This window comes from Oryza glaberrima, chromosome 4 (genome assembly GCF_000147395.1).
Source record: "Oryza glaberrima chromosome 4, OglaRS2, whole genome shotgun sequence".
In the NCBI taxonomy this organism is placed as follows: Eukaryota; Viridiplantae; Streptophyta; class Magnoliopsida; order Poales; family Poaceae; genus Oryza; species Oryza glaberrima.
Genome location: NC_068329.1, coordinates 24,764,684 through 24,790,629, shown reverse-complemented (window position 1 = coordinate 24,790,629; position 25,946 = coordinate 24,764,684). Strand labels below are relative to the sequence as shown.

Here is a 25,946-nt window from a genome sequence, read left to right as displayed (position 1 = left end):
GTTTTAGTGAAAGATGGGCTTGTTTTCCAATAAGTTATAGTCAAAATATTCAGGAGTGGGTTCAAGAATGAAGAAGGGGTCTATCTATCTATCTATCTATCTATCTATCTATCTATCTATCTATCTATCTATCTATCTGTTATATATGATCAACCTCCATCTAACTATATATCTATCTACTGCCTCCTCTCTCTGTTGTTTTTGCATGCATTTGACTTAAAAATATATAATTATTATTTATTTTTCTAACTTGGTTTGTCATTAAAAGCACTGTAAGCATTATTTGTATTTTTTGTATACTTGTAGAAATTTTATTAATAGATGGTTAAACATATGTCTACAAGTCAACGGTGCGATCTATTCAAAACCTGAGGTGTACATAGATAGCTTGAAAATAAGCTACCACGCTTGCTCTAAAGACTTATGAATTCCTACGTTGATCGAAAGCATTAAAAGATCACCACGTTCGCTCTGGAGACATAGGAATTCCTACATTAATAAAAAAAAATACTGACACCGTTAGATTTTGGTGAGTATAAATTATAACGATGCAGATTGATTTGTATACAAAATAGAAATGCACCTATAAAAGCATAAGCTAAGATTTGTATCTTACATTTAATTCTATTTTAAAAATATAGGATAATTAAGAGTATATACTTGTATTTTCAATTCTGCAAAATAATTTAGATTTTATTTTCAGTACCATATAGAAATCGTAATTATACTTATAGAAATAGAAGATAATAGTAGTATATAAAAAATAATTATATTTCTATTTAGCCTCGTTTAAAATTCCACGGGAAAATCATTTTGTATAAACTTACATCCCTGATGATGCCTGTCCCCAACTAATATTTTGGCAGCGCTCTATCAGCACAGTTATACGCTCAAACGCCCGTCAACCTTTCGCCAGCTACCTCGATGAACAGACCAGACCGGCCACGCCGACAGGTAGCATCCATTACAGTTCTGTGCCAACAAAAGGTTTTGTCTAGTGTTGCCTCTCCTGTCAAGAGGTTGGGCACCGGCTGGCCCAACGTAGTCGTGCACGGTGCACGGTGCACCCCAATAACAATGCTCAGACTTCAGGGTTCACATCAAAGTTGCATACCTGTTCATAGGGTTTTACTGAAATCTCGCTATAAAACACACTCGTGCAGAGTATGATATATGCATACACATGAAGCATTAGAATTCAGGCAGGTCGGCGCGCGTGGATCATGTGGCTGCCTTGATTAACGCAGCACGCGAATGCGACGGCGAGCACGAAGAGGGAGGTGAGACTGCGACGAACTCCGGTCTGGCTATGACCGATGTGTAGTTCGCCCCTTGGACAACCGATCGGCTAGCGAGCAACAGCAAGTATATGCACGGTCAGAGCTCTGAACCCCGAAGAACCTCAGAACCACGCATCTAAGAGCTTTGGATCGTAGAAATAAAAAAAAAGAAAAAAGAAAAAAACACAGGATTGTGATAAAAATCTAAGTGTAAAACAGATGATTGTAAAACACGAGAAAACACAGTAATGATTAGATGGGAGAGATTGAGACCCTGTTTAGATGGGACTAAAACTTTTAAGTCCCTATCACATCGGATGTTTGGACACTAATTATAAATATTAAACGTAGACTATTAATAAAACCCATCCATAATCTTGTACTAATTCGCGAGACGAATCTATTAAGCCTAATTAATCCATGATTAGTCTATGTGATGCTACAGTAAACATTCTCTAATTATAGATTAATTAGGCTTAAAAAAATTGTCGCACGGATTAGTTTTCATTTATGTAATTAGTTTTGTAAGTAGTTTATATTTAATACTCTAAATTAGTGTCTAAATATAGGGACTAAAGTTAAGTCTCTGGATCCAAACACCACCTAACTTAAAGGAATTTTTTCAGAAGATTGGATCTCTCTTACTAAATTTCCTCCAAAACCTACGTATAATGAGCCGTTTTATAGGAATTTTATAGGATTTTATAAACTCCAATCCTTTGAATCAAAGGATCACATAGAAAATTTTCTCATACGATTTTAATCTTATAAATATTTCTCCATAATTCTTTTGATTCAAAAGACCATAAAAGTGTCTTATAGCTCGTGAAGCCAACATTGCTCTGGTCTCTTAATTTCGTCTCAACGACGCTAGCTGCAGTTCTCTTATGACCTGATTTGTCTTTTCAAGTTTGAAATGCCATCATATCACAAGATAGTGGCATGCATATAGGAGGTAAATACGTAGAGCTCTGCATATGATCAAAATGATTTAAGGAAAAAGTCAAAGTTCAAAGCCATGACGGGTGTTTTTCTTACATTACTTGTGTGTTGGTGGAAGCAATTTGGGACACAAATACTCTGTGCTGCTCACGGTAGGAAAACGACATGTTGAACGTCGAATAGAAGATCATCACCATCACACGCGTCATCAGCAACTCATCACAATCGTATACAATTTTATAATTAATCTAGCTGAGAGTATTATATCGAAAACATGCACAGTTTATACAAGCGAGTGTAATTTAATCGGCCGAAAAGCGAATTATAACTTTTGGCATCTTCTTTGACTTGGGGTAGCTAATCTACATAAGCAAGGTACGCGCTTCAATTAGGTAGACGATCATATCCTGTGACTTGCGATTGAAGCTTTTCTTCCAAAATGTGCTCCTTGTGATACATTTATTAGGGTTGCCAAGCGAAAAATAGTGGTTTTTTGCCCGTCCATTGCGGCCTATTGCTGATATTGATTCAGGTTTGGTGTATTTAAACGTGTTCGACAAAGATGCAGCCAAGAATCAGTCAATTCGTGGATTTATTGAATTGTTGAGACTTGATAGCATGACTTGTTTATTTTGTGTGCAAGTTTCTGCCCCCACAAAGCAAATCCCAAATGGATATATACTTGTACTCTACTGAAAATTCTGTGACTTTTGATTAGGACTAGTGATCAGATTTGGAGCACACGACTATAAGATAGGCAGTTGTTTAATATCGTGTATGACATCATGGTTTGGTCTTGTGTAGATAGAAACAAACGGGGCCGTTCGGCTAGATTAATTTGTTCCTCACAAAGATGCCACGAATCAGTTCTGACTTTTGACTACATATCTGCCTGATTTGATTTATCCTTCAATCATATATATATATATATATATATATATATATATATATATATATATATATATATATATATATATATATATATTACTAACAAAGTCACGTAAAGTTATTCCGGATAATATTTAAATCAGATTTGATGTTTGAAGTACACATGCGAAAGATGATGTTTGAACTCTCAGCATGCATAACGACTCAAAGATTAAGACATAAACTAGTAATTTAGAATAGTAATCGCAATCATATTTGTTTAGACGCATGAGGCTAATATAAGAACCGCCGTTCGGTAGGAGATGAAAAGCATGGCAGCATGCATGCCCTTTGCTAGTACAACTACAAGCGTACAAACATTAAGCACTGTGCACTGATGAACCATACTGGAAAAAGTGATCCCCCCCCCCCCCCCCCCCACCCCCTTCACATATTCGCTGCTAAAACCCTCATGGCCTCATATATCCATTTGTGTAAACTAAAGGAAAATTAGTTCATAATGTTTGATCTGTACATGACCAATCCATATATACTACGGAGTACAGTACACGCTAGAAAGTAGGCCTCCAGGATGACAACAATTTGGTTCATGAAAACCTATGCTTGTGCCTTTCTGTTCACTCACGAGGATAGCGTGGCATGGACCGTCACTCGATCGCTGTCGAATCTTTTGCCGGATGAATTCATACGGGCGCACCGATGCAAACATTATAAAGCAAGCGCAAAAACAATGCCAGCACATTCCTCTGGCCGCAGGTAGCATATTCAGATTGATTCTGCTGTTACCTAGTAGAGTCCAGCTTCCCTAGACACAAGAGATGCAATTACAACAGCTTTCCGAGGCAAAAGAAGTATAGACACAAGAGACTCAAATCAAACAGTTTAGCTGGTAGGTTACGGTATTTACAGTCTGAGAAATATAGTTAGTGCTACTAACAGCCCATATAGGAATATAGGATAGTGGTCCATGAAGAAATCCTTAAAGACATGGGCTTTATGGACTCTTCTTTAAAAGGCCTTGCCTCACTGTCCCATCCCGTTTTACACTGGGACTTAGGTATATTGGGCCTGTGGCGTAAGTATCACACAGGCACAGCGCACACAGCCGGAATAAGTCCATTTTGACACCTTCACCTAGTTGCCGAATTTGTTTTGTATCCCTGAGTACCACCGGATATCTTGACCCCTTAACCATAAAATTCGGATTTGAATACCTTGAAGATTTTGGAGGAAGATCTCGATGGCGTGACGTTCACGTGACATCCCAGCCATCAAATAATTTTTTTAAAAAAAATAGAGCCCACCTATCATCATATTTTTCTACTAACCTCTCTCTCCCCCTTTCTTCTTCTCGGCGCCCAGTGCAACACAACTGACAGCAGCAAGGTAGCAGCGGGTGAGGGAGCTGGAAAGGGGCTAGCCGCGCAAACACGCGGCCGCTTTCTCCCCTCCTCAACCCCCTCCCCCCCCTCCCCCCAAACCAACTTTTTTTGTAAATTTATTTGATGACTAGGATGCCATGTTGACACCATGTTAATGAAACCGCTATCAAAACCACCGAGAGAATCAATTTGCATCAGTTTTAATAGGAGCGGGGTCGAGATATATCTGGTATTGTGGATTAGGTTTCAGGGTTTACGATATGAATCAGGTTCGACCACTAGTTAGGCTGTGTTCGGAACAATCTATCCCCAACATGCACAGTGCACACAGAAAACAAAGTAGTCCATTAGCGCATGATTAATTAAATATTAGCTTTTTTAAAAAAAAAGATCAATATGATTTTTAAGCAACTTTCGTATAGAAACTTTTTACAAAAAAACACATCGTTTAGCAGTTTGAAAAGCGTGCGCGCGGAATACAATGGACAGAGGTTCCCAACCCAGGGTTCCAAACACAGCCTTAGGTTTAATAGTATAGCCCACTACTAGCTCCAATTCATTTATAGCCAATCTAATAGTCGATTCATACAATAATTACTTACTATACCATTAATATATGGTCTCACCTGTCATACATATATTGTGTTTTGAAGTCCGCGCTGCAGCTGACTATAGATCTGTAGCCTGCTGCTATTCTCTCTCATCTGTTATCTTATTAAAATATATTTATAGACGGCTAATAGTGTGTTATTGTGCATGCTCTGAAGGGAATCAAAATGAACTTATTCACACGCAGCCTTCATCTCCGCGTGGGCCGGAGCGCCGTGGTCGGGTTCGCGGGGGCTAACGTGGGGATTGGCGGCGCCGAGCGCAAGGGCGTCTCGTCTCGTCTCGTCTCGTCTCGTCTGTCGTGTGAGGTGTGACACACCGTGCTTATGCTGGAAGCGAAGTCGTCGTCGCCACCCGCAGAGCGCGCCGCCGTGCGGCGCCTGACGAGTCCAACGCCCGCGAAGCTGCTGGAATCCCCGGTTGTCGTGGTGTGGTCGCTGTGCGATTGCGCCGTTTCCTCCAGCACGACTGAGCCCTCTGTCATGTGCTATATGTCCTTCTTTTGCCTAGGTACACCCAACCCAATCGCACACTGCGTCCCTTTCACGGCAGGAATCGCAGGATGTCGACGGCCGAGAGTATATTTCTGCAATTCTACGGTCCATTCTTGGTGTATTCGCGATGTCGATCGGCACTAACTACTAGCGTGCCCTGTAACTCGTTAAGAAAAAAAAAAGGAGCGAAAAAAGAGAGATGGAGAAGCCATTGGTCGAGGAAGTGCGGCGTCCGTGTCACGACGCTTGATTCCTTTTCTTTCTTTTTCTTCTTTAGTTTCCTTTTTGAAGTAAACGAGAGATGCGTTTGGTTACCCGGTGCAGGAGGTAGCTCATGCGAGATCTTCCTCGACAAACGCCATGAGAGACTGCAAGTGCAGGTACATCGTGAGAGACCAGATCTTGTCCGCAGAGATTTCCTTGTTCAGGTGTTCCTCTCATCCTCTGCCGTTCATCGCCTCGCAGAAGCAGGCAGCATCAGTGTGTCTACCTCTCGTACAACGCAGCAGAGGACGGTCGTTCTTTGGGTGTACACCACATGAGTGAAACAAAATCCGTGGAAATGTGCCTTTTATTTGTAAAAAAAGAGGGACCATTTCCATCATATCTCCTTCCACTTCCTCGTCTTTATTTCGCTTGCTTCTTTCATGCTTGCTTTCTGCCGCGCAAGTGACCCGTTGTTTCTTTCAGTTCACCGACCGAACTGATGCAGCATGCGCTGCTCATTGCCTCAGGAAAATTCCAAGCTGGCTCCTTTTGACAAGTCTACACCTGACAAATGGCTTTGGTTACCATACCACACGTTTATTTTTCTTTTAAGGTTGGAATGCTTCAGATTATTATTATTATTTTGTCAAACACTGCATTAACTAACCGTGCGAGACCTGTGCCAGCCCTTGGTCATCACTCACCAACCATCAGGAAATAGGTATGGTAGTTGTACAACTAAGTTTTTGTCCGGGTACTCTCATGTGGATTGTGAACGAACGTTGTTTTTTCGTGAACATCCGTTGACCTATGACGTTTAAAAACTTTTAATTATACGTACTTTGGTAGTAGGAAATGTCCTTCAAAAATAACATTGGGTAGGTTACTTAACTACTTCAGGAGAAAATGTTCCCACACTTTGAAGTGGATTGTACATTCTCATTAAGAAACAGTAGGGAGTAGCTATTGTGCTATACAATAGTGGAAACATACATTGATTCCTGATAACGACTCAAGCTGAAGCTACCTAACGTCATCTTTGATTTTGGAGTGCTACGTCAGTACGTAATAACGATCGATAGATTATTTGGGTTGGGCAGAACGGTACAGATTTGAACCCCATGATATCTCAGTTGTTTTGTGGTAAGCAAATAAGCAATCACATGTCTCACAAAAAGGATCCACTCGCAACAGTACTGCATGGCTTTTATGGAATCTTGTCTATCGGCTTTAATGAAAAAGAATGAAATTTGGTACGCAAAACAAATCTTTTCCTCCTTTAATTTTGACTACGAGGTCTAACTAATCTTTCTTCCCTTTTGCTGAGATGGACGTGAGCACTCGATGTTCCGGCGATAATTATAACCTAGACTAAATGACTAATATGTACTACGGAAGCACTAAAAAACAGTGTAGTGCCGTGCAATCCTGTATCTCCCACCCACGTCGTAGCTAATCGTTGAAATCATGCACGGGATTAGTCAATAGCCTTAGAAATTTCTGTAACCTGGGTGTTGAAATCTGGTTCTGCATTTCAACTGTCTCACCAGTCACCAACGAAGCAGGACACGTCGTTGATGTTTAGCCATGGGGAGAATGTTATCGAAGGCCGGCATGCGTGATATCGTGATTTCGTTACCGTTCTCGATCGTCTGTGGCTCTGTGCACTATGCAGACGCCCGTAACTATTGAGCTCACACCACATGCGTTTATACCAAAGAGGGGTTTTGGACCATGCATGGAGATCAGCACGTGTCGTTTGAAACCACGTGCATTGACGCAATCAATGGGTTTTCTGCAGATAACCATGCATGCAGATCGTCCGAATAATTATATGGAACTGCTAAATAACAATATACAAAAATATAGGCCTAAACACTGATACAGAATCGGTTTTCCAGACGAAGGAAGACGATCTTCGCATGCGCGGTTGGGTGAGCCGCATGCATAAAAATTAAATATCTGCGAAAATCACCATTTTGTATTCGACGGGATGTGCTTCATGATTCGTGATGAAACTCCTTCACTAGCTCCTTAAGTATTGCAATTACTTTTTTATCACGGGATGTGCTTCATGATTAATTCGTGCTAAGACTCTTTCACTAGCTCCGGTGATTCGGATGAACTCTAACCGCTGACAGTGACCTGACAATTTAGGGTTTAGATTTTAGAATAGAGTTAGGGTGGGAACAGGGTGAGGTAAGGGGAAAGAGGGGAGTGTTCTCTAAGTTTAGAGGGATGACGGCGGCGAAGAGACAACGTAACGGCACCACCGAAGCCACAGGGTCGACAGTGGACGGTGGGCGTGTGTTGGTGGTGAGGGTAAAGCTAAATGAGTAGTTAGGAGGCAGGGACGTTTCAACAGTGAGAAGATGGCGATGCGGGAACACCTTCCGTCGAAGTGCCAAGGGCGCTGGATCCGCCCGTCACGGGGCTGGATGTGGTAGATCCACCCGTCGTGGCGCAAACTCCTATAGTCCTATCACCACCCACCTACTGCGCGTTTCTCCAGAGGCCTTTAACGATGAACCGCCCCTCTCATCGTCACCCATTGGTCACTCCCGTCGTTGTTTGTCAAGAAGGGGATGAGGGGTGAGATAGAAAGAGAAGAATACATGATAGGAAGAGGGGAGGAAAGAGAGATTGAGGAGAGGAGGAGGAGCAAAGTAGAGGGACTTAATTATGATCTTAAAAGAGAGAAAAGAAGAGGGAGGGAAGAATGCGCGTCCGACTGGATGTGAAGATTTGGCATGCGGACCTCTTAATAGGTTTGTATGCAAAAATTATCTTATTTTTTAAACAGGTCTTTAGTGAACACCCTTAAAATATTTTTACATACGTATCTCTTCGTATGTGAAAATGAACTAGCTAGGAGTGTTTGTAAAAATCATTTTAAATCATTTTTTAATAGTGAGTGAGGAACGAGGAGGGAGGTTAGGTTTGGGCACTGCACAAATCTCAAACTGATCCAACGTACCAGAATTCGCTAGTTTCTTATAGTGTTTTATTTATGTCAAATGGCAGACGGGCAGTCCCATAAATTAATGTATCATTGCACATGTACCAGTCAACCGGCTGCGTCGATGGCCTACCTCCGTCCGACTACGGTATAATGGTGGGGACGTTGTTCGATCGTTGTACGTGTTTGGCTCGAGAGAGGGAGACAGGCCGAGCCACTATTTTACGACCGGGACTAGTACGGTCGTGCTGCCCTCGAGTCAATTTCCATACACACGGCTCCGTGCTCGCGCTGCCTGCCGCTCGCCCTCACACCTACGCTCCATGAGTATGACTCGCCCACTCGATCACCAACCGCGCGAGAGACGACCACCTATAAATCCCGTCTACCCTTAAACCCTCCCGGGATTCAAGCATCCCGCCCAGCAAACGCACCAAACCGCCCGTGGTGTTTTACGTCGTAGCGCCGCGGGCAGCAGCAGCGGCGTGCCTGTGCCATGTCGAGCGAGGTGACGTCGGTTCCGCCGACGCCGACGCCGCCGCCGGTGTCGACCCCGCCGTCGCAGATACAGTCACCGGCGGCACCGGCGAGCAGCCGGGCGTCGCCGCTGCGGGGGATGGGGACGCCGAACATCGCCAGCCCCGTGAGGAAGGCGGTGGCGAGCGTGAGTGGCTACCTGGGTGAGGTCGGCCAAATGACGCGGCTCGCCGACCCGCGCGACGCCTGGCTGCCCATCACCGAGTCCCGCAGCGGCAACGCCTACTACGCCGCGTTCCACAGCCTCAGCTCCGGCATCGGCTTCCAGGCGCTCGTGCTCCCCGTCGCCTTCTCCCTTCTCGGATGGTACGCGCTCGACGTGTTACGTACTACTCCTAGTGATCTAGTAGTAGCAGCGAGTACGTGGAAACTTTGGAACATGCACATGTGACATGGCGCGCTGTGTGTGTGTTGCAGGACATGGGCGATCATCTGCCTGACCGTGGCGTTCGCGTGGCAGCTCTACACGCTGTGGCTGCTCGTCAAGCTCCACGAGCCCGTCGCTGGTGGCACCCGGTACAGCCGATACATGTACCTCGCCACCACCGTCTTCGGTGCGTTTTTTTTCCTCTTGAGTTCACGGCGACTTACTGTGACTCTTTCTGCGGCGACTCTGTTTTCTCATGCATGCCTTCGCCTTTGATCAGGCGAGAAATGGGGGAAGATACTGGCGTTGCTCCCGGTCATGTACCTGTCGGCGGGCACCTGCACGGCGCTCATCATCGTCGGCGGCGGCAGCATGAAGCTGCTGTTCAACATCGCGTGCGGGGAGGTGTGCCTGGCCCGGCCGCTGACGACCGTGGAGTGGTACCTCGTGTTCGTCTGCGTCGCCGCGCTGCTGTCCCAGCTCCCGAACCTCAACTCCATCGCCGGCGTGTCGCTCGTCGGCGCCACCGCGGCCGTCGCGTACTGCACCATGATCTGGGTCGTGTCCGTGGCCAAGGGGAGGGTGGCCGGCGTGTCCTACGACCCGGTCAGGGCCACCGACGAGGAGGACGGCGCGATTGGTATCCTGAATGGCCTCGGCATCATTGCGTTCGCGTTTAGGGGGCACAATCTTGTGCTCGAGATTCAGGTCAAGTCTCTCTCTCACTCTTTCCGTCTCCACTCAACCACTGACAACGATGGAAAAGATAAGGTCACTGATGAGTGTATGTTGGCCATCAACTCGCAGGCCACAATGCCATCAACTCTGAAACATCCTTCTCACGTGCCGATGTGGAAGGGCGTCAAAGCTGCCTACGTCATCATCGCACTCTGCTTGTACCCTGTGGCCGTTGGTGGCTTCTGGGCTTACGGCGACCAGGTGAGAATGCCTCATCTGGCCTGAACGATGAACAAAAAAACTTGAAATGTTCTCTTGTGAAATTCATCGACCCCGTGTGTCCGTTCGTTCGATGCAGATACCACCAAATGGGATCCTGAGCGCGCTGTACAAGTTCCACAGCCAGGACGTGTCCAGGGTGGTGCTGGGGACCGCGACGCTGCTGGTGATCGTCAACTGCCTGACCACGTATCAGATCTACGCGATGCCGGTGTTCGACAACATGGAGACCGGGTACGTCCACAAGAAGAACCGGCCGTGCCCGTGGTGGATGCGCGCCGGCTTCCGCGCCCTCTTCGGCGCCATCAACCTCCTCATCGCCGTCGCGCTGCCGTTCCTGTCGGAACTCGCCGGCCTCCTCGGGGGGATCTCGCTGCCGGTCACGCTGGCGTACCCGTGCTTCATGTGGGTGGCGATCATGAGGCCGGCCAAGGGCACCGCCATGTGGTACACCAACTGGGGGCTGGGAAGCCTTGGCATGGGTCTGAGCTTCGTGCTCATAGTTGGGAATCTCTGGGGCCTTGTGGAGAAAGGCCTGCATGTGAAGTTCTTCAAGCCTGCGGATTTCCAGTGAGAAAACTGCAAATGCAGCAAAACCTGTGAAACCGACGGAAAACGCAATGTAGTGTGGTGATTTTGTCTTTTCTCAGCACAACTGTAATAGGTTGATTTTGTTTAGAAGCTATGCTCTAATAACACTTCAACATTACTACCAACTACCGAGTACAGTAGAGCACATGAGAACGAAATCGAACGAGATACAGTCATACAGAACAATAGAGCAGAGATTATAGCAACAGAAATATGTAGTCCATGAGGAAGATGGACAGAAATGGCAGCTTAAAAAACAAAAAGATGCATGGCTGTCGGTACAGGGAAGAAGAAAAACAAAAGTTTGTGTGTGCTGGGCAATTTGGAAGTGTTGGGCGCCACCAAAGTGGCTCATCCTGTAAAACAGGGTGCGGACAGCCGATAGGCTCCAAAAAAGAGGATGGGCAAATCAGCAGGTTTGCCCTCTTTGCCACATAACACAGGAGACGGTAGTCCACCTTCTCACCCACTGTAGATTCTCCCGACGAATCTAGATAGAGATTCAATGATGGTCGGGACTACACCTTAATCTCCAGAATTGGGACAGTTGCACCTCCGTCAAAGAGTAGTGGTACATGCTTACACACAGTATGCAGAATTCGACCAAGGCCATAAAGATCCTAGTGATTCTCATCTCCTGGGAGCTGTGGTGCGAACGGAACGCAAGAATCTTTCGGAACAAGGGCCAACCACCAATGATCGTTCTCGCCAAAATTAAAGAAGAAGCGGCCACTTGGGTGGGGGCGACTAGCTTAAGAGAGCTTACCGCTTTGGGAGGAATTCCGTAGAGCCTTTCCCGGGCCTCGTTTTGATGAAGCCATGTGAATAACATTTTGTATTTTTTTTCACCCTGCTCTATCAATATATACGAAACAAAGCTTTTGCCCTCTTTTAAAAAAGAAGTTTGTGTGCGTGGTAAAAACAGACCATTGGAATACGTTAGAAATGGTATCAAGTACTTTTGCCTATGTTAATATGGGCAATTAAGCTAAGGACAACCTCATAGTCATATCAGAATAAGGATTCAGTTTGTTAGCCAAACATCTGGTTCTGGTTCTGTTGACGATCTGATTCAGCCATTCAGGAGAATTGGAATCAGAATCACCAAGAACCAGAATTGGGAGCACTACCAGTCGGGCCCTTGGATCACACAATTGAATATACAAGTAAAGGTTGACTGTGTTTAGTTCCTGAAATTAGAGACAAGTTTAGGAAAAGTTGGTAGTTTGAAAAAAAAATTGAGAGTTTATGTGTGTAGAAAAGTTTTGAATGTGATGTGATGTGATGGAAAGTTGGGAGTTGGGGGGAAGTTTAGTGTGAACTAAACAGGGCCATATATTCCCAGGATTCTATCCGTCATCCTGTACGCTGATAAGAGTTCTCACCATTTCTGAATCTACAAATGCATAAGAAAAAAAAATCCAGATTTGAGCATACTCAGATCAAGGTATGGATATCGATCAATCCAGATTTTCTAGGAGAAAAATGCGCATACACTGTACATGAAAAATGAGACACAAATTATAGCTACCATATTATTTGCATTACACTAAACTAGTGAGTCCAGATATAGAGCATATACCAAGCTCCTAACAGCACCGGCAGGAGATTACATCTCGGCATGTGTAAGGTCTAGCTCTGGCTTGTAGTACCTCCAGCGGGGGCACTGCTTCCAGAAAAAATCCCCTCTGTTTAGAGATGCAAAGATCATACAGATTTCTGCAAATGCCTTTGCTGAATGGATGAACCCTGCTAGGAACCTCCCTGAAAGTGGCACAATTCCAATGATTCATTACTTGTGTTGTAATGACAAGCAAATACATATACACAAGCATAATTGCTAATCTTCAGCCATTCTAATACCTTAGGTAAGAAATCCGCTTCCTTCTGGCAATTTCATATGTTGTTTGGTTCGTAAGAGCAAGATAACTGCAGACATATAAACAAGCTCATCAATACAACTACCAGAACCAGCAAGAGTTGTACAGAAGGTTCACGGTAGGGTTTGCAATTTCCAAAATTTCACATCCCTTCGTCCGAAAATTTCACTTTTTCATTTGTTTTTCTTTGTGAATTATTCAAATTTAGTCAAAAGTTGTTCAGTTTTCACTTTTTTCATCCCAAAATTTCAGCCCCCACCCCCCTCCTGGCGCCCCTGCATGCAGTAGCTTTGTGCATACCGAAGTAGTAAACCCTGGATCACGGTTGGTTTGTGTATTTATGACACATAAGACATTCAGATCTTCAACTATTTTGGTGTCAGGCATATAAACTAGAAGCTTACGCATGGAATATCAACAAGGGCAGCAGGACCACGAGGATTAATATCAATGCTACCAAAAGTACAATACCAATAGCAAACTTCCACCTGTCCATGAAAAATAACCAATATACTCAGATGAGATGTCTGGCGAATCAAACTGGAGACCAACTAAAAGGCACAACTGAAAAATCTTTGTGCATATAGGGTCTAAAAGGGGTAAAATACATACCAGGATACAACGATGCCCAAATAAAAGAACTGAATGTAGAAAGCAACAGTCCAGACAGTTAAAACTGTTTGTTCGAATATGTACCACCTGAAAAACATTAATATGTCCTGAGGATAGCGCCAAGACTTTCGATGAGTCATATAATAGAACAACATTAGATTGTTATATGTACATTTCAATGAGGCATGTTAGCTCCTTTTTTTTTTTCCATTTAGGATGCCTAAGAATTAAGACTAACATGATCCCTGACCAACCTCCTCAAGAAAATGTAACACAATAACAAGCATCAGACTTCTAGAATTCTGGACTATGGAAGATGGGAGGTATAGGTTGAATGAATTGCTGGGAACACACAGTCCTGCTAATTCCTACTAGATCAATATTAAAGGAAAGGCATGGCAACGATTTAGCACAGCTTCCGTGCACAGTTAATTGCAGCCAAATAAATCCTTGATAAGAATCAAGATGAAGAAAGTGTGAGGGCATGGTTTGATAATTAGGCAAAAGGCATATAACCATTATAACCTGGTATCTTCATACAGGTTTTCTCGATCTACAGTTCGGCCACAGAGACTTGGAGTACAAAAATTAAGACAAGACACAAATTGACTACCTAAAGAAATAATGGATGGATGAGCACACAAATAATTGATTTCTCACAATAAACACATGTTAACTGAAGCAGGACACTCGGGTGCTTATGTAGAGATTGCATGACATACACCACACAGGATATTATGCTGCACCTGAGAAGCATATGTTCAAACTAAGCTGCACAATATATAAATTCAGAACTCACCAAAATCTGCAGTAGTTCCTTTTAGCAATGCATGTTCCAAGCCAAACACAATGATGATCAAATTGGAGGACACATTTATCACAGTCATGACAGTGCTTGGTGCGTGGAGGCTGCAAAAGGTAGTAGACAGGACAAAAAACTTCAGACACGCTAGTATGAATGAAATTTGTAGTAACTAAAAAATATGGATAATGCATACAAATGTGAGCAGTTACAAAGTTAATTGAGAAGAACAACGAGCATAGCACGGTGTGTTCATGAAGGAAAAGAAGTTCAGTGTGTCCTTCTCTCTTTTTCAGATAGTGTCTACCTTTTTCTAATTATATAGATTGTGACGGGTGATGGTTATGACTTCTCAAAAATCAAGCCAGAGAAACTCTCATTATCGTTTGGACTGTGGAAAGCATAAGGGGTCTTAAGACTGGACACACTGATGAGAAAGGATGCTAGTAGTCATAACTGGTCATGTCATACATTGGCAGACCAACATTCAACTTAGTAGATACCAAAAAAATAGGGCGATTGGCACATGCCATAATCTAAGATACACTGGTCCTGTCATTCAGTACATTGGCATAACACAAGACTAATCACCATAATAAGCATACCTCCTACAAAATGCAGATTGTTAGTTTGTTACATCCTTGAAAGACCTACATTATGTCAAGTCAAATTATCTTTGTTTTTGTATATTTTTGGAGCACTGTATTCAGTTAATACTATCTCTGGATGCCAAATTTGGAAAACCAAAGATACCTGGATGAGCCGGCAGTAAGAGCATGTGAAATCCCTAAAATAAAATGGAGGCATACAACTGTATCACAGGACAGAAATTACATGACAAAAGATATTGAATATTACACTTCAGCAGCATAAATTCCAAACATAAACAGGTGTACCTGGTGGATGTCCCAGGAGGATATAGATCCATCGTCTGCTGTAGTAACAAAGCTGTAGTGGATTGTGGATTTTGCTGATCTATTTTGCTGCGACTCATGGCAGAGTTTAAGCTTCCACTTTTGGAATTGGCCTGCCTTTTCTTAATCACAAAGGCATTTAATTTAGCATAAATAAGTGGTGTACGATACTCAGGCTCAGCACTTAAAATACATATATATCATAAGGCAAAACAACATAAAGTAAGACATTACTTTGAGAGAGTTGTTGTATTAATAAAGGTTGCATGCATCCTTGAGCCAGCTGTCAACATATCAGGTAAATATCTAACAGCACAAGAGTCAAGTAAACGCAACGTATAAGTGTCATCATCTAGGGAAAACTTCAACATCCGCAAGGATCAATTACCCTGGAGAAGAAGTGGCTGTATATAGGTATTGTACCAAGGTAAGTAAAACCAGCAACCCATATAGAATTATGTACCTGCCATCAAAGCAGATTGTAGAATAAGATTAAATAGAGGGGTGATGGAATTTCTTCTAGATATACATATAAACAGAGAAATGACACAATAGTGTTTTCAGTTTCCAAATAGGCTGGACAGCATCAGCTGACATTCAGCTGTAGTATATATAATATACAATAGTTAGTGAAAGGCCTTTTAGAGGTGCTAAGATAAAAATAGAAAAAAAAACTACATATTACATATAAGAGTTGGTCAAAGGCCTTTTAGAAGTGCTAAGAAAAGAGAGAAGAATCACGAATTCTCACAAAAAAGGAAAAAAAAACATCTGGCCATTGATTCAGTGGACCCTCATTGAAAATATGTGTCAATAAAGCATAACTGCTGGTTTTTAAAACTTCAAAAGCTGGCTAACACGGGTCTCATGAGAACTGAGCACATACACGTGGACCTGCTAGAAGAAGAAGTACGTGCATGTGGATTATAGGAAAGGGGCAAAGGTCTGCTGATGCCATCATCATGTCAGCACTGGTTGTTAAACATACATGTTCCCTTTTTTAAATATAGGCACAACTTTTGATCCGATGCTCTATTTTCACATATAGCTCAAGGACAACAAGATGAACAAAGAAATATGCACATGGTCTATGGACTATATAATATTTTAAATAAACACGTTTTTCATCAACTTTTAACAGTAAAAAGTGATTTGTGGTTCCGATAATACCTTGGTAGCTTGATAAGGAAGGAAGGGAGCAACACATTGTATCTATTGAATTATTGATCAATAGGCATTTATAATTCACTTATGTTCTAGTAGCATAGTTATTCAGTTCCTATGAAGGTCACTTTGTCCAAGTCATAAAATGTGCACTAGAACATCTGAGACAACAATCTCTAAATTACAAACAAAAACCATCAGTTTCCATCAGGTGTATACGGTATGCTTTATGGCTTATACTATCTTAGTTCGGAATATCGAATTGTTATCTAAGTAACAAAATATGTTGTTTTTAGTTTTCAAGGTCAATAACATACCGCTTTATCCACTAATATTATTATAAAGTTCATGATATAATGCTACTGCAGCATTGTTCGAAGCAGATTTACCCTGGCATGTCCATAGTAAACTACAAATTTTAGACAACATATTTGGTGAAAATCATACGGCAATCATGTTGTTCCATTTAAAACTTCTATTAATTCAGGTGTTGAATAGGATGAACGAAACAAATGAGTGCCAAGCAATATGCCCTTAGCCCCCATGTCACCATTTGCGGGACACCATGCTAATTGTCCAAACATGTCACGCAATCCTTCTTTTTCTATATCAAACTTAAATACAATTTACACTATTATAACATGCTGGAAGGCTCTCAGCCCAGTAATTTCACGACATCATCCTCACAGACGGCATTGCAGATAGAAGGCATACATAAAAACCATGCTTGCTCTCAACTAAAGCAGGCTGCGACCTGACACAAGCCAATTGCCAATTACGACCCGACGAAATGTTGCCCATGTAAAGAGCCCTAGTTGCCACCCGAAGCTAGGAGCAAATCGACTCCATATAGCTCAAACAGAAACCAATAACACGAACTCCGACGGAAACATTTCGGAGAAATTTCAGGGGGGGGGGGGGGGGGGGGGGTCGTACTCGTACCACTTGGCCTCGTGGATTTGCCTCTGGAGCGTCGGATTGAGCAGGAAGACGGCGCCGATGAACAGCGCGTGCAGCAGCAGCACGACGACCCTCACGCCCCGCCATGGCTTCCTCCCTGCGCACAAATCGGTAAGACCCACAGCGAAATCGGAACCACAGCCAAAATCGAACCAAACAACGGTAGCGCGCACCGTGGCGTTGCGGCTGGGATAGGGCCCGGATCCACACGCAGGGACCTCCGGCCCCGCAGCGCGGCATCGTCGCCCCCTCCGCCGCCGCACCCTACGGCCGTAGGGAGGACGAGGAGGAGGCGGATGCAGCGGCGACGACGGACGAGCAGCGCGCGGTGGCGACTTCGCGGGAGGCGAGAAAGCTCGGCGGGGGGTCGGTGGAGTCGGGAAGGAGAGGCGGAGCGCTGTCGTGTGGGGACGACCTGGGCCCACCGGACAGCGAGAGGGGGAGGGAGAGAGGCTTTGCCGCGAGAGCGAGTGACGCGCGTGCTTTGTAGCCCGTGGGCTGCTTTTGCGGTGCAGCTCCGGCCCATTTGGACGATCTCATGGTGAAGTAAGGCCCAAGAGTTTTACCAGTTTTTCTTTCAAGTCAAAAATACTAGCTATGATAGTCCGCGTTGCTGGCAAATACGGATTCAAAATTTGCCTTGTAAATTTACCAGTTGATCGGTGGCTACAACTGTCTTGTATTTTTTTTTTAACCTTGCCTTCCAAGTTGAGATCGGTGGTAATACTGCCTTGTAATGCAGTCAACAATAAGCACAAACGTACGTGTTCCTTTCCTTTACGCATACATATGAGTACACGCGCGGTCTGTAAATTAATCACAACTTTGTCACAAAACTTATTCCGGACCAGTTTAATTTAGGTCGTATCAATGCTGGACATGTAGAAGAGATATCCATAAAACTGTTCCGCGTTGAAAATATAAGGACATGAACAAAACCGGACAAACAAAGGGCAGATAAGACATTGGAACTTGGAAGTTCGTCTATCCCCAAAGGCATCAGCTAAGATGAACAGAAACACCACGAATTTTACGACCGTCCATCGCTCCATAGACATACCACAAATTCTGTTACCAATCCCCTTGTAATATCTTATCTCTTTTGTAACAGAATTAAAATTCCTCCTAAACTAAACCACCCTGCCTAAACTCAATAACGATGATTTTTTTCACGTACATCGATGCTGTTGCGGTTGCGTCCCAGTAGATCTCATCTATAAAATGTGCGACGTACGGGACCCGGAGCAGAGTCCACAGCAGGCGCCGCGCGCGCTATCGATCTCCGCCGCCTGACCGCCGTACCACCGTCTCCCGGCAGCTAGCGTCGACCGGCGTCATGTCGTCACGGCGAAGCATGGGAGCCCTGGCCGCTGTCTGCGTCTGCATGTTCGTCTTCGTCTCCTCCGCACGGGCAGAAGATCCGTATAGATTTTTCGATTGGGAGGTTACTACTGGGAACATCAATCCTCTCGGCGTCCAGCAGCAGGTGTAGATTTTGATGGATCTGTTCTGCTGTTCATCTTTGGTCAGGGTTGATGTGTACGCTGTTTCTCTAATTCTTTTAGTACTTGTTTGTGTGTGTTTTTTTCTTCATGTAGGGTATTCTGATCAATGGGCAATTTCCGGGGCCGGAGATTGACTGCCAGACGAATGATAACTTGATCGTCAACGTGCACAACCGTTTGTCGGAGCCGTTTCTTCTGTCATGGCAAGTTCACTTTACACAGAAACGCTCTCAAGCGTTGCACCCAGTCAATCTGCGTTCTTGCTCATTTTCATCATTAGTTTGTACAAATTCTGTGCACTATTCTGTAGATGAACTTATCTTTGGTTTGATTGAATATACTGCTAAACATCAACTAGGCTAGATTTGTCATGGGGAACCCAAAACGTGGAAGTTTGTTTTGGAACGCATTTTGCGTGCAGATTAGGATGATTACATGATTAGCTAGCTTTTGTAGTCGCGTCCGTGCATCTAATACACCACAAACTTAGAGAGAGAGTTTAGTTATTGCCTTAGGCTGTGTTTAGTTTCTTCCAAAGTTGGAAGTTTGGGTTAAAATTGGTACGATGTGACTGAAAAATTATGTGTGTATGACAGGTTGATGTGATGAAAAAAGTTAAAAGTTTGGATCCAAAATTTGAATCTAAACACAGCCTTGTTGGCATACGTTTCCACTTTGTTTCCGTTTTTGTTATGTATGCTAGTTTTAGATCACCTCCGACGTTTATTTTTGGTCCTGAAATACAATCTTAGATCACGCATATGTGCATTATTTCAAACATGCCATCCCTCACAATTACATCGATTCTTTACCGTAACTACAAAAATCAAAAATGCAAAGTCACAAACAATTGCAGGAACGGGCTTCAGCACAGGAAGAACTCGTGGCAGGACGGCGTGTCCGGCACGAACTGCCCGATCCCGCCGGGCCAGAACTTCACCTACCAAATGCAGGCCAAGGACCAGATCGGCAGCTTCTTCTACTTCCCGTCGCTCGCCTTCCACAAGGCCGCCGGCGGCTTTGGCGCCATCCGCATCCGCAGCCGCCCGCTGATCCCCGTCCCCTTCGATCCGCCGGCCGGCGAGTACACCATGCTGATCGGCGACTGGTACAAGACCAGCCACAAGGCATGGCATTGCAGTTACACTAATTTCATCAACAGTAGATGGATCCTTGTACTAAGTGATTGTTTTGCTGTTGCTGCTTAGGCTCTGCAAGCCATGCTGGACAGTAGAAAGCAGCTGCCTTCCCCTGATGGCATCCTGATTAACGGCAAAGGTCCAAATGGCGCAAGCTTCACCGTTGAGCAAGGTGAGGCCTTTTGCCTTTACGTAGAACACAACTATTTTCGAGTGACCTTGAACAATCTGATCATACCGTGAGATTTTCAAGCACGGGAAGTGTGTACTTTTTTTTTCTTTTTGCAGGGAAGACGTACAGATTGCGCGTCTCCAACGTCGGCCTGCAGAGCACGCTCAACTTGAGGATCCAAGACCACAACATGACGCTGGTCGAGGTGGAGGGCACGCACACGGTGCAGAACACCTACAGCTCCCTCTACGTCCACGCCGGCCAGTCGCTGTCCGTGCTGTTCACCGCCAACCGCCCGCCCGGCGTCTACCAAATCACCGTCTCCACCCGCTTCGCCAAGCGTGCACTCAACTCGTCCGCCGTCCTGCGCTACGCCGGCTCGAGCGCCACCATCTCCGAGCCGCCGCCACCGGCTGGCCTCGCCGACGACATCGACTTCTCGCTCGACCAGGCTCGCTCCATCAGGTTCGCCGCATCGCCTCATCCTGACCGTCCGTTTCTCGCGATGGACGGCAGATGCTGGTACTGACCGGTGGGTTTCTTTTGATGTTTTCCCAATCCCAGGACGAACCTGACGGCGAGCGGGCCACGGCCGAACCCGCAGGGCTCGTACCACTACGGCTCGATCAACGTGACACGCACAATCCGGCTCGCCAACTCGGCGGGGCACGTCGCCGGCAAGCAGCGGTACGCCGTGAACGGCGTGTCGTTCGTGGAGGCCGACACGCCGCTCAAGCTGGCCGACTACTACAGGATCAGCGACGTGTTCCGGCTCGGCGGCATCCCGGACGCGCCGCCCGCGGGCGCCGCGGCGGCTCCGCGGAGCGAGGCGGCCGTGATGGACTCCGACTACCGGTCATTCCTCGAGATCGTGTTCGAGAACAGCGAGGACAGCGTCCAGATCTGGCACCTCGACGGCTACAGCTTGTTCGTAGTTGGGTACGGCCCACGTTACATGCCTCCTGACTAATGCAGCCCGCACCATCTGGTCTCATCTGTTCGCTGATTTTGGCATTGTCGCAGGATGGACAGGGGAGTGTGGAGCGAGCAGAGCAGGAAGAGCTACAACCTCGTCGACGCAGTCTCCCGGTGCACGGTTCAGGTAACACACGCAGCCACGTTTCACTCGACGCGGGCGCCGAGCAGTGCGGATATACACGAAAACGAATTGCGGACTGGCTAAATTGCTCGCTTGATGGCGCTGTGCAGGTGTACCCGAGGGCGTGGACGGCGGTGTTGGTGGCGCTGGACAATGTGGGGATGTGGAACCTCAGGTCGGAGGACTGGGCGCGCAGGTATCAGGGCCAGCAGTTCTACCTCCGCGTGTACACGCCGTCGCACTCGTTCCGCGACGAGCTCCCCATCCCGAGCAACGCGCTCCGCTGCGGCCGCGCCACCAACGCGAGCGGCAGAAGCCGAACCCTGTCGCGGTACTAGTTGACAAACCGGCTGGTGCTTGTCAACGACCCTAACACAACACCAGGAGTTACTCGGCCATGACAAGTTTGGCCAGGTATATATACCGTATACGCAAATGCATCAAAGTTTTACTCGGCCATATCACAAGTTTGGCTGGTTGGGTTTATTTAGCGTGAGTTCAGTTTGTAAGGCGTAAATGAACTCCATATAAACAAGGGGTGGGACCAAAGTGTAGCCTATATGCCTTTTCTTACTCGCCAATGCACATTGCCAGGTTTAATTTGCAAATCCCCCGAAATCAAGATTTAACAGCGCTATTCTTTTCTTTCTATCTAGTTATCATACAACCAAGTTCAACATGTGGCAAGCTAAAAAATAAAAGTTGAGATCTCTCCCGTTTTTGATATCAACCGTCCATGCATTGCACAATTATCATTCTCCAGTAAATATGCACTTCAGCTTATTTTTATAAATAGTTATTGTTAAGTGTTTTTGCTTATTTGTTTTTTAAAAAAATCATCCTGATTATACCTACTCGGAAAAAAGTCATAGTAACGTGCAGTGTCATCAACTTGATTGGACTCGGAAAAAAGTCGATTCTGCCTCCCTTTACTATTAGTCTGAGTAGTCTGAAAATGGGCGGGCTACTGTAGTTGGGCCAGGAGGGATTTACCCAAGTTTTGGCCCAGGTCACTTGCGTAATCGTCGCAATTACTCATCTGTTATTCGTGTTTCTCACTCTGGTGCCTGCCGCGGCCTGCCAATATGCCATCGGACCGGAAGTTACGCTAGTAAGCTAGTTCCTTGTTTTCTCAAATCGCTGGCACGTACAGCGGTACAGAGAACCGATCTGTACTTCTGTAGTGGTGTAGCTTTGCGAGTCTCGGGCGCTTGGACACTGGAAACAGGCCAACCACCTGAAACAGAACCAGGTTTCGAACTTCGTTGACATGAGCCGTACGTGCATGTCAGCGTGTACATTTGTCGTCCACTTGCCCAAGCGAGCATGGTATAGTCGCCGTCCAGATCAATTCCAGATTCCGTGATGCTGTCTGCAGTGAACAGACGCCTTCAGTTAGTATCAACAGTTAATGCAGCATGCCCGTCTGCTGCTGCCGAACATGAAGTTCGAAGCGAAGATCCGGTTTCTTAATCGATGAAAAAAGTCTCTTTCCACACGCTTCTCCGCATCGGATAGCGATGCTCATGTGCTCGTCTACGCAAATGAAAAAACACCATGGATGCGGACAATAGTCTACGATGTGAAATGTATGCATATGAGCAGCCAGCCACCAGGTATAGCGAAATTTGCTATTTATTTCAAGTGGACCAACAAATGCTTATGAATTATGAAATCAGTGTATCTTTTCTAATAATATAAGAAAGTCAATATATTTAACCAATTATTTCAGTGGAGTAATAATTACTGAAAGTGTTTTTTTATATAAAAAGTCATAATCATCTAGCTTATTCCCTCGGTTTTAATTGACCATTGCTGGATTAGTCGATTGGTATACCTAACAGGCTAACATGAACTGCTGGATTCAGTATACCTAACATGAACAGGCGATTCCTCTAATTGTTTAGTCTTAACTAGTAGCGTACGTATTTAGATGCGTATGAAATACTGATGTCGATTGTGTCCTGTTCGTCGCTGATATATTCTATGCTTTTGCGATGCGGAAGTGCATACGTACTGAAAACGGATTTATATTGTCCTATACCGACGGGATGTACGTAGCGTCGCTAGTTTGCAACGGAAAACGGATTTACGGACTGAAAATCCAAACCATAATCCCGTACTCTGACATTCTGCCTTGCGCTGGCACAGCACGTTTCAGTCCAGATATGCGCTCTCTTTTCACAGCCACAATGGCAAATTGGCAAGTTGAAGTTGTATTGCTTCCGTTGCCTTTTTTTTTTAATCGTCGACGTGATCAAGAACACGAAGCATTAAGGTACAAGGAGGATATCCTTTGGTGTTATTAACCGCGGCGAGGGATTCGAAGATAGTGACATTGGCCTGCTGCTGTTCAGGCTCGTCCCAGTTCATGCATTGCTGACACACGATCTTTCGATCTCTTCTCTTGTCACGTTCTTCGCCACGCATGCTATATATAAGTGCACGTTGACGAGCTCTGCAAGTCTACACTGCCAAGTCGGCCGCGCGCCATCGCAGTGAAGAAGCACAGCGAGAGAGTCATAGAGAATCGATCGCTGTGATGGCCAGCCGCCGCGGAGCATTCGCGCTCGTGGCGGCGCTGTGCTTGCTCGAGCTCGCGCGGCGCGGGCTCGCCGAGGAGCCCGCGGTGCCGGCCATGTTCGTGTTCGGGGACTCCACGGTGGACGTCGGCAACAACAACTTCCTGGCGAACTGCAAGGCCAACTGCAAGGCAAACTACCCGAGGTACGGCGTCGACTACCCGTTCCAGTCGCCGACCGGGCGGTTCAGCAATGGATACAACTTGGCCGACCAGCTCGGTATGTAGCTGAAAACGAGAAGAAACGTTTGCTTTTATTTTCTAGCATTCCCTAGTAAGATTTGGAGATAATGTCACTGACCGGGCGGTTTGATCGTTGCATCGATGAGCAGCTCAAAAACTTGGCTTCGACAAGAGCCCGCCACCGTACCTCTCCCTGCCGGACGTGACCATCATTTCACAGATGAGCAAAGGTATCAACTTCGCGTCAGGAGGATCAGGGCTGATAGATAGCACGGGTTGGAAAGTGGTACGTGCACTGACTCGTCTTTTTTTTGTCCGCTTAATTGTTGGTGTGTGTCACACTGACATGGCTTTTGTCTGAGCAGTGCACGGAAGTGTTCAACATGAGTGCCCAGGTGCAGAGCTTCACGTCGGCCGTTCAGAAGATGGGGAACGGGACGGCCGATCTCATCTCGAGATCCCTCATCTTCATCAACACCGGCAGCAACGACCTATTCGAGTACACCGACTTCCCGTCGAACACCACCCGCAACGACACCGAATTCTTGCAGAGCCTCGTCGCCTCCTACAAGGGCCACCTCAAGGTGCAGAGCTGTATATCCAATGCTCCAAAACGAACCCTCTAAAAGTTATGCAAGAAATCTGAACAAGATGAGAAACGGTGGCTGCAGGACCTGTACGGTGCCGGGGCGAGGAAATTCAGCGTGGTGAGCCCGTCGCTGGTGGGGTGCTGCCCGTCGCAGAGGGCGGTCGCGCACGACACGAACGACCTCGACTTCCACGGCTGCTCCCGCGCGGCGAACGGCCTCTCCAGGCAGCTGTACCCGATGCTGGGCTCGATGCTGCGCGGCCTCGCTGCCGACCTGCCCGGCATGCACTACTCCCTCGGCGACTCGGTCGGCATGGCCGAGCTCGTCCTCAACGGCACGGTCCTACCTGGCGCGAGTACGTCCTCTCATCTCGCTGCACCAGTGGCTGGGCATACGAAAACGTTGCAGGGTCCCTGACGGTGTAGCGATTTTTCTGCAGATTTTACGGTGCTGGACAGGCCGTGCTGCGGCGGCGGCGTTGGCGGGTGCAACGGGACGGCGCCGCTGTGCCTGGATCGGGGGAGTTACCTCTTCTGGGACAACTTCCACCCGACGGCCGCCGCGTCGAACGTCTTCGCGCGCGAGCTCTTCTTCGACCCCGGGGCGTTCGTCCACCCGATGAACGTGCACGAGCTGGCGGAGCTGCGGCCGTAGAAGGGCACATCGTACGTGTGCTTGGATTGGCAAAGTGTTAGTGCTGGTACTAATAAGTGGTGGTGTCTCACGGTACTATCTCCGTTTTTAATAAATGACACCGTTAGTTTTTTTGTCGTACGTTTAATCATTCGTTTTATTCGAAAAATTTACATAATTATAATTTATTTTGTTGAGAGTTGTTTTATGACTTAATGTATTTTAAGCATAATTTAAAGCTTATATATACATTTACATGAAAATTTTAAATAAGACGAATGGTTAAATATGTCTAAAAGTTAACGGTGTCGTCTATTAAAAACAGATGGTGTATTATATAGAGTGCAATTCAGCAGGTTTCGCACATCGGCGTGCTTGTCGTGCGAGATTCTTCACGTACCTGTCTTTTTGTCAGGATTGGTTATGAACAACATTGGCAAGTTAATTGATCGCAGATCGTTTTATCACTAATAAGAAAAGAATTACTCTGAAGATCTTG

General features: G+C 45.7%; 4 protein-coding genes across 7 annotated transcripts; 3 read left to right on the top strand and 1 right to left on the bottom strand.

Moving 5' to 3' along the window:
• Positions 1-9,081: 9,081 nt before the first annotated feature.
• On the top strand, positions 9,082-11,338 carry LOC127770674 (lysine histidine transporter-like 8). Its single transcript, XM_052296478.1, has 5 exons — positions 9,082-9,604; positions 9,716-9,852; positions 9,946-10,373; positions 10,473-10,604; positions 10,702-11,338. Exons 1-5 carry the CDS (start codon positions 9,258-9,260, stop codon positions 11,194-11,196), a joined length of 1,539 nt encoding a protein of 512 aa, XP_052152438.1. The 5' UTR covers positions 9,082-9,257; the 3' UTR covers positions 11,197-11,338.
• A 912-nt stretch (positions 11,339-12,250) lies between these two features.
• On the bottom strand, positions 12,251-17,962 carry LOC127770675 (protein S-acyltransferase 10-like). Of its 4 annotated transcripts, none has more exons than XM_052296481.1 (12): positions 17,719-17,961; positions 17,528-17,642; positions 15,810-15,884; positions 15,656-15,727; positions 15,404-15,538; positions 15,261-15,318; positions 14,505-14,614; positions 13,706-13,792; positions 13,498-13,581; positions 13,077-13,142; positions 12,796-12,977; positions 12,251-12,609 (listed from the first exon to the last, which is right to left on the bottom strand). In XM_052296481.1, the coding sequence occupies exons 1-11, from the start codon at positions 17,783-17,785 to the stop codon at positions 12,803-12,805; spliced, it is 1,044 nt and encodes a 347-aa protein (XP_052152441.1). In that variant the 5' UTR covers positions 17,786-17,961; the 3' UTR covers positions 12,251-12,609; positions 12,796-12,802. The 4 variants fall into 4 exon arrangements, with proteins under 4 accessions (XP_052152441.1, XP_052152442.1, XP_052152439.1 ...); XM_052296482.1 differs by lacking the exon at positions 12,251-12,609 and adding an exon at positions 12,662-12,709 and having other exon boundaries at positions 17,719-17,962; XM_052296479.1 differs by lacking the exon at positions 12,251-12,609 and having other exon boundaries at positions 12,662-12,977.
• An 821-nt stretch (positions 17,963-18,783) lies between these two features.
• Positions 18,784-22,169, top strand: LOC127769915 (L-ascorbate oxidase homolog). The gene is made up of 8 exons (XM_052295575.1): positions 18,784-19,031; positions 19,144-19,253; positions 19,907-20,177; positions 20,259-20,361; positions 20,478-20,826; positions 20,926-21,300; positions 21,385-21,463; positions 21,571-22,169. The coding sequence occupies exons 1-8, from the start codon at positions 18,882-18,884 to the stop codon at positions 21,796-21,798; spliced, it is 1,665 nt and encodes a 554-aa protein (XP_052151535.1). The 5' UTR covers positions 18,784-18,881; the 3' UTR covers positions 21,799-22,169.
• Positions 22,170-24,002: 1,833 nt separating this feature from the next.
• On the top strand, positions 24,003-25,870 carry LOC127771953 (GDSL esterase/lipase At4g16230-like). The gene is made up of 5 exons (XM_052297912.1): positions 24,003-24,261; positions 24,374-24,510; positions 24,590-24,808; positions 24,896-25,169; positions 25,254-25,870. Exons 1-5 carry the CDS (start codon positions 24,003-24,005, stop codon positions 25,466-25,468), a joined length of 1,104 nt encoding a protein of 367 aa, XP_052153872.1. The 3' UTR covers positions 25,469-25,870.
• The last annotated feature ends 76 nt before the right edge of the window (positions 25,871-25,946 follow it).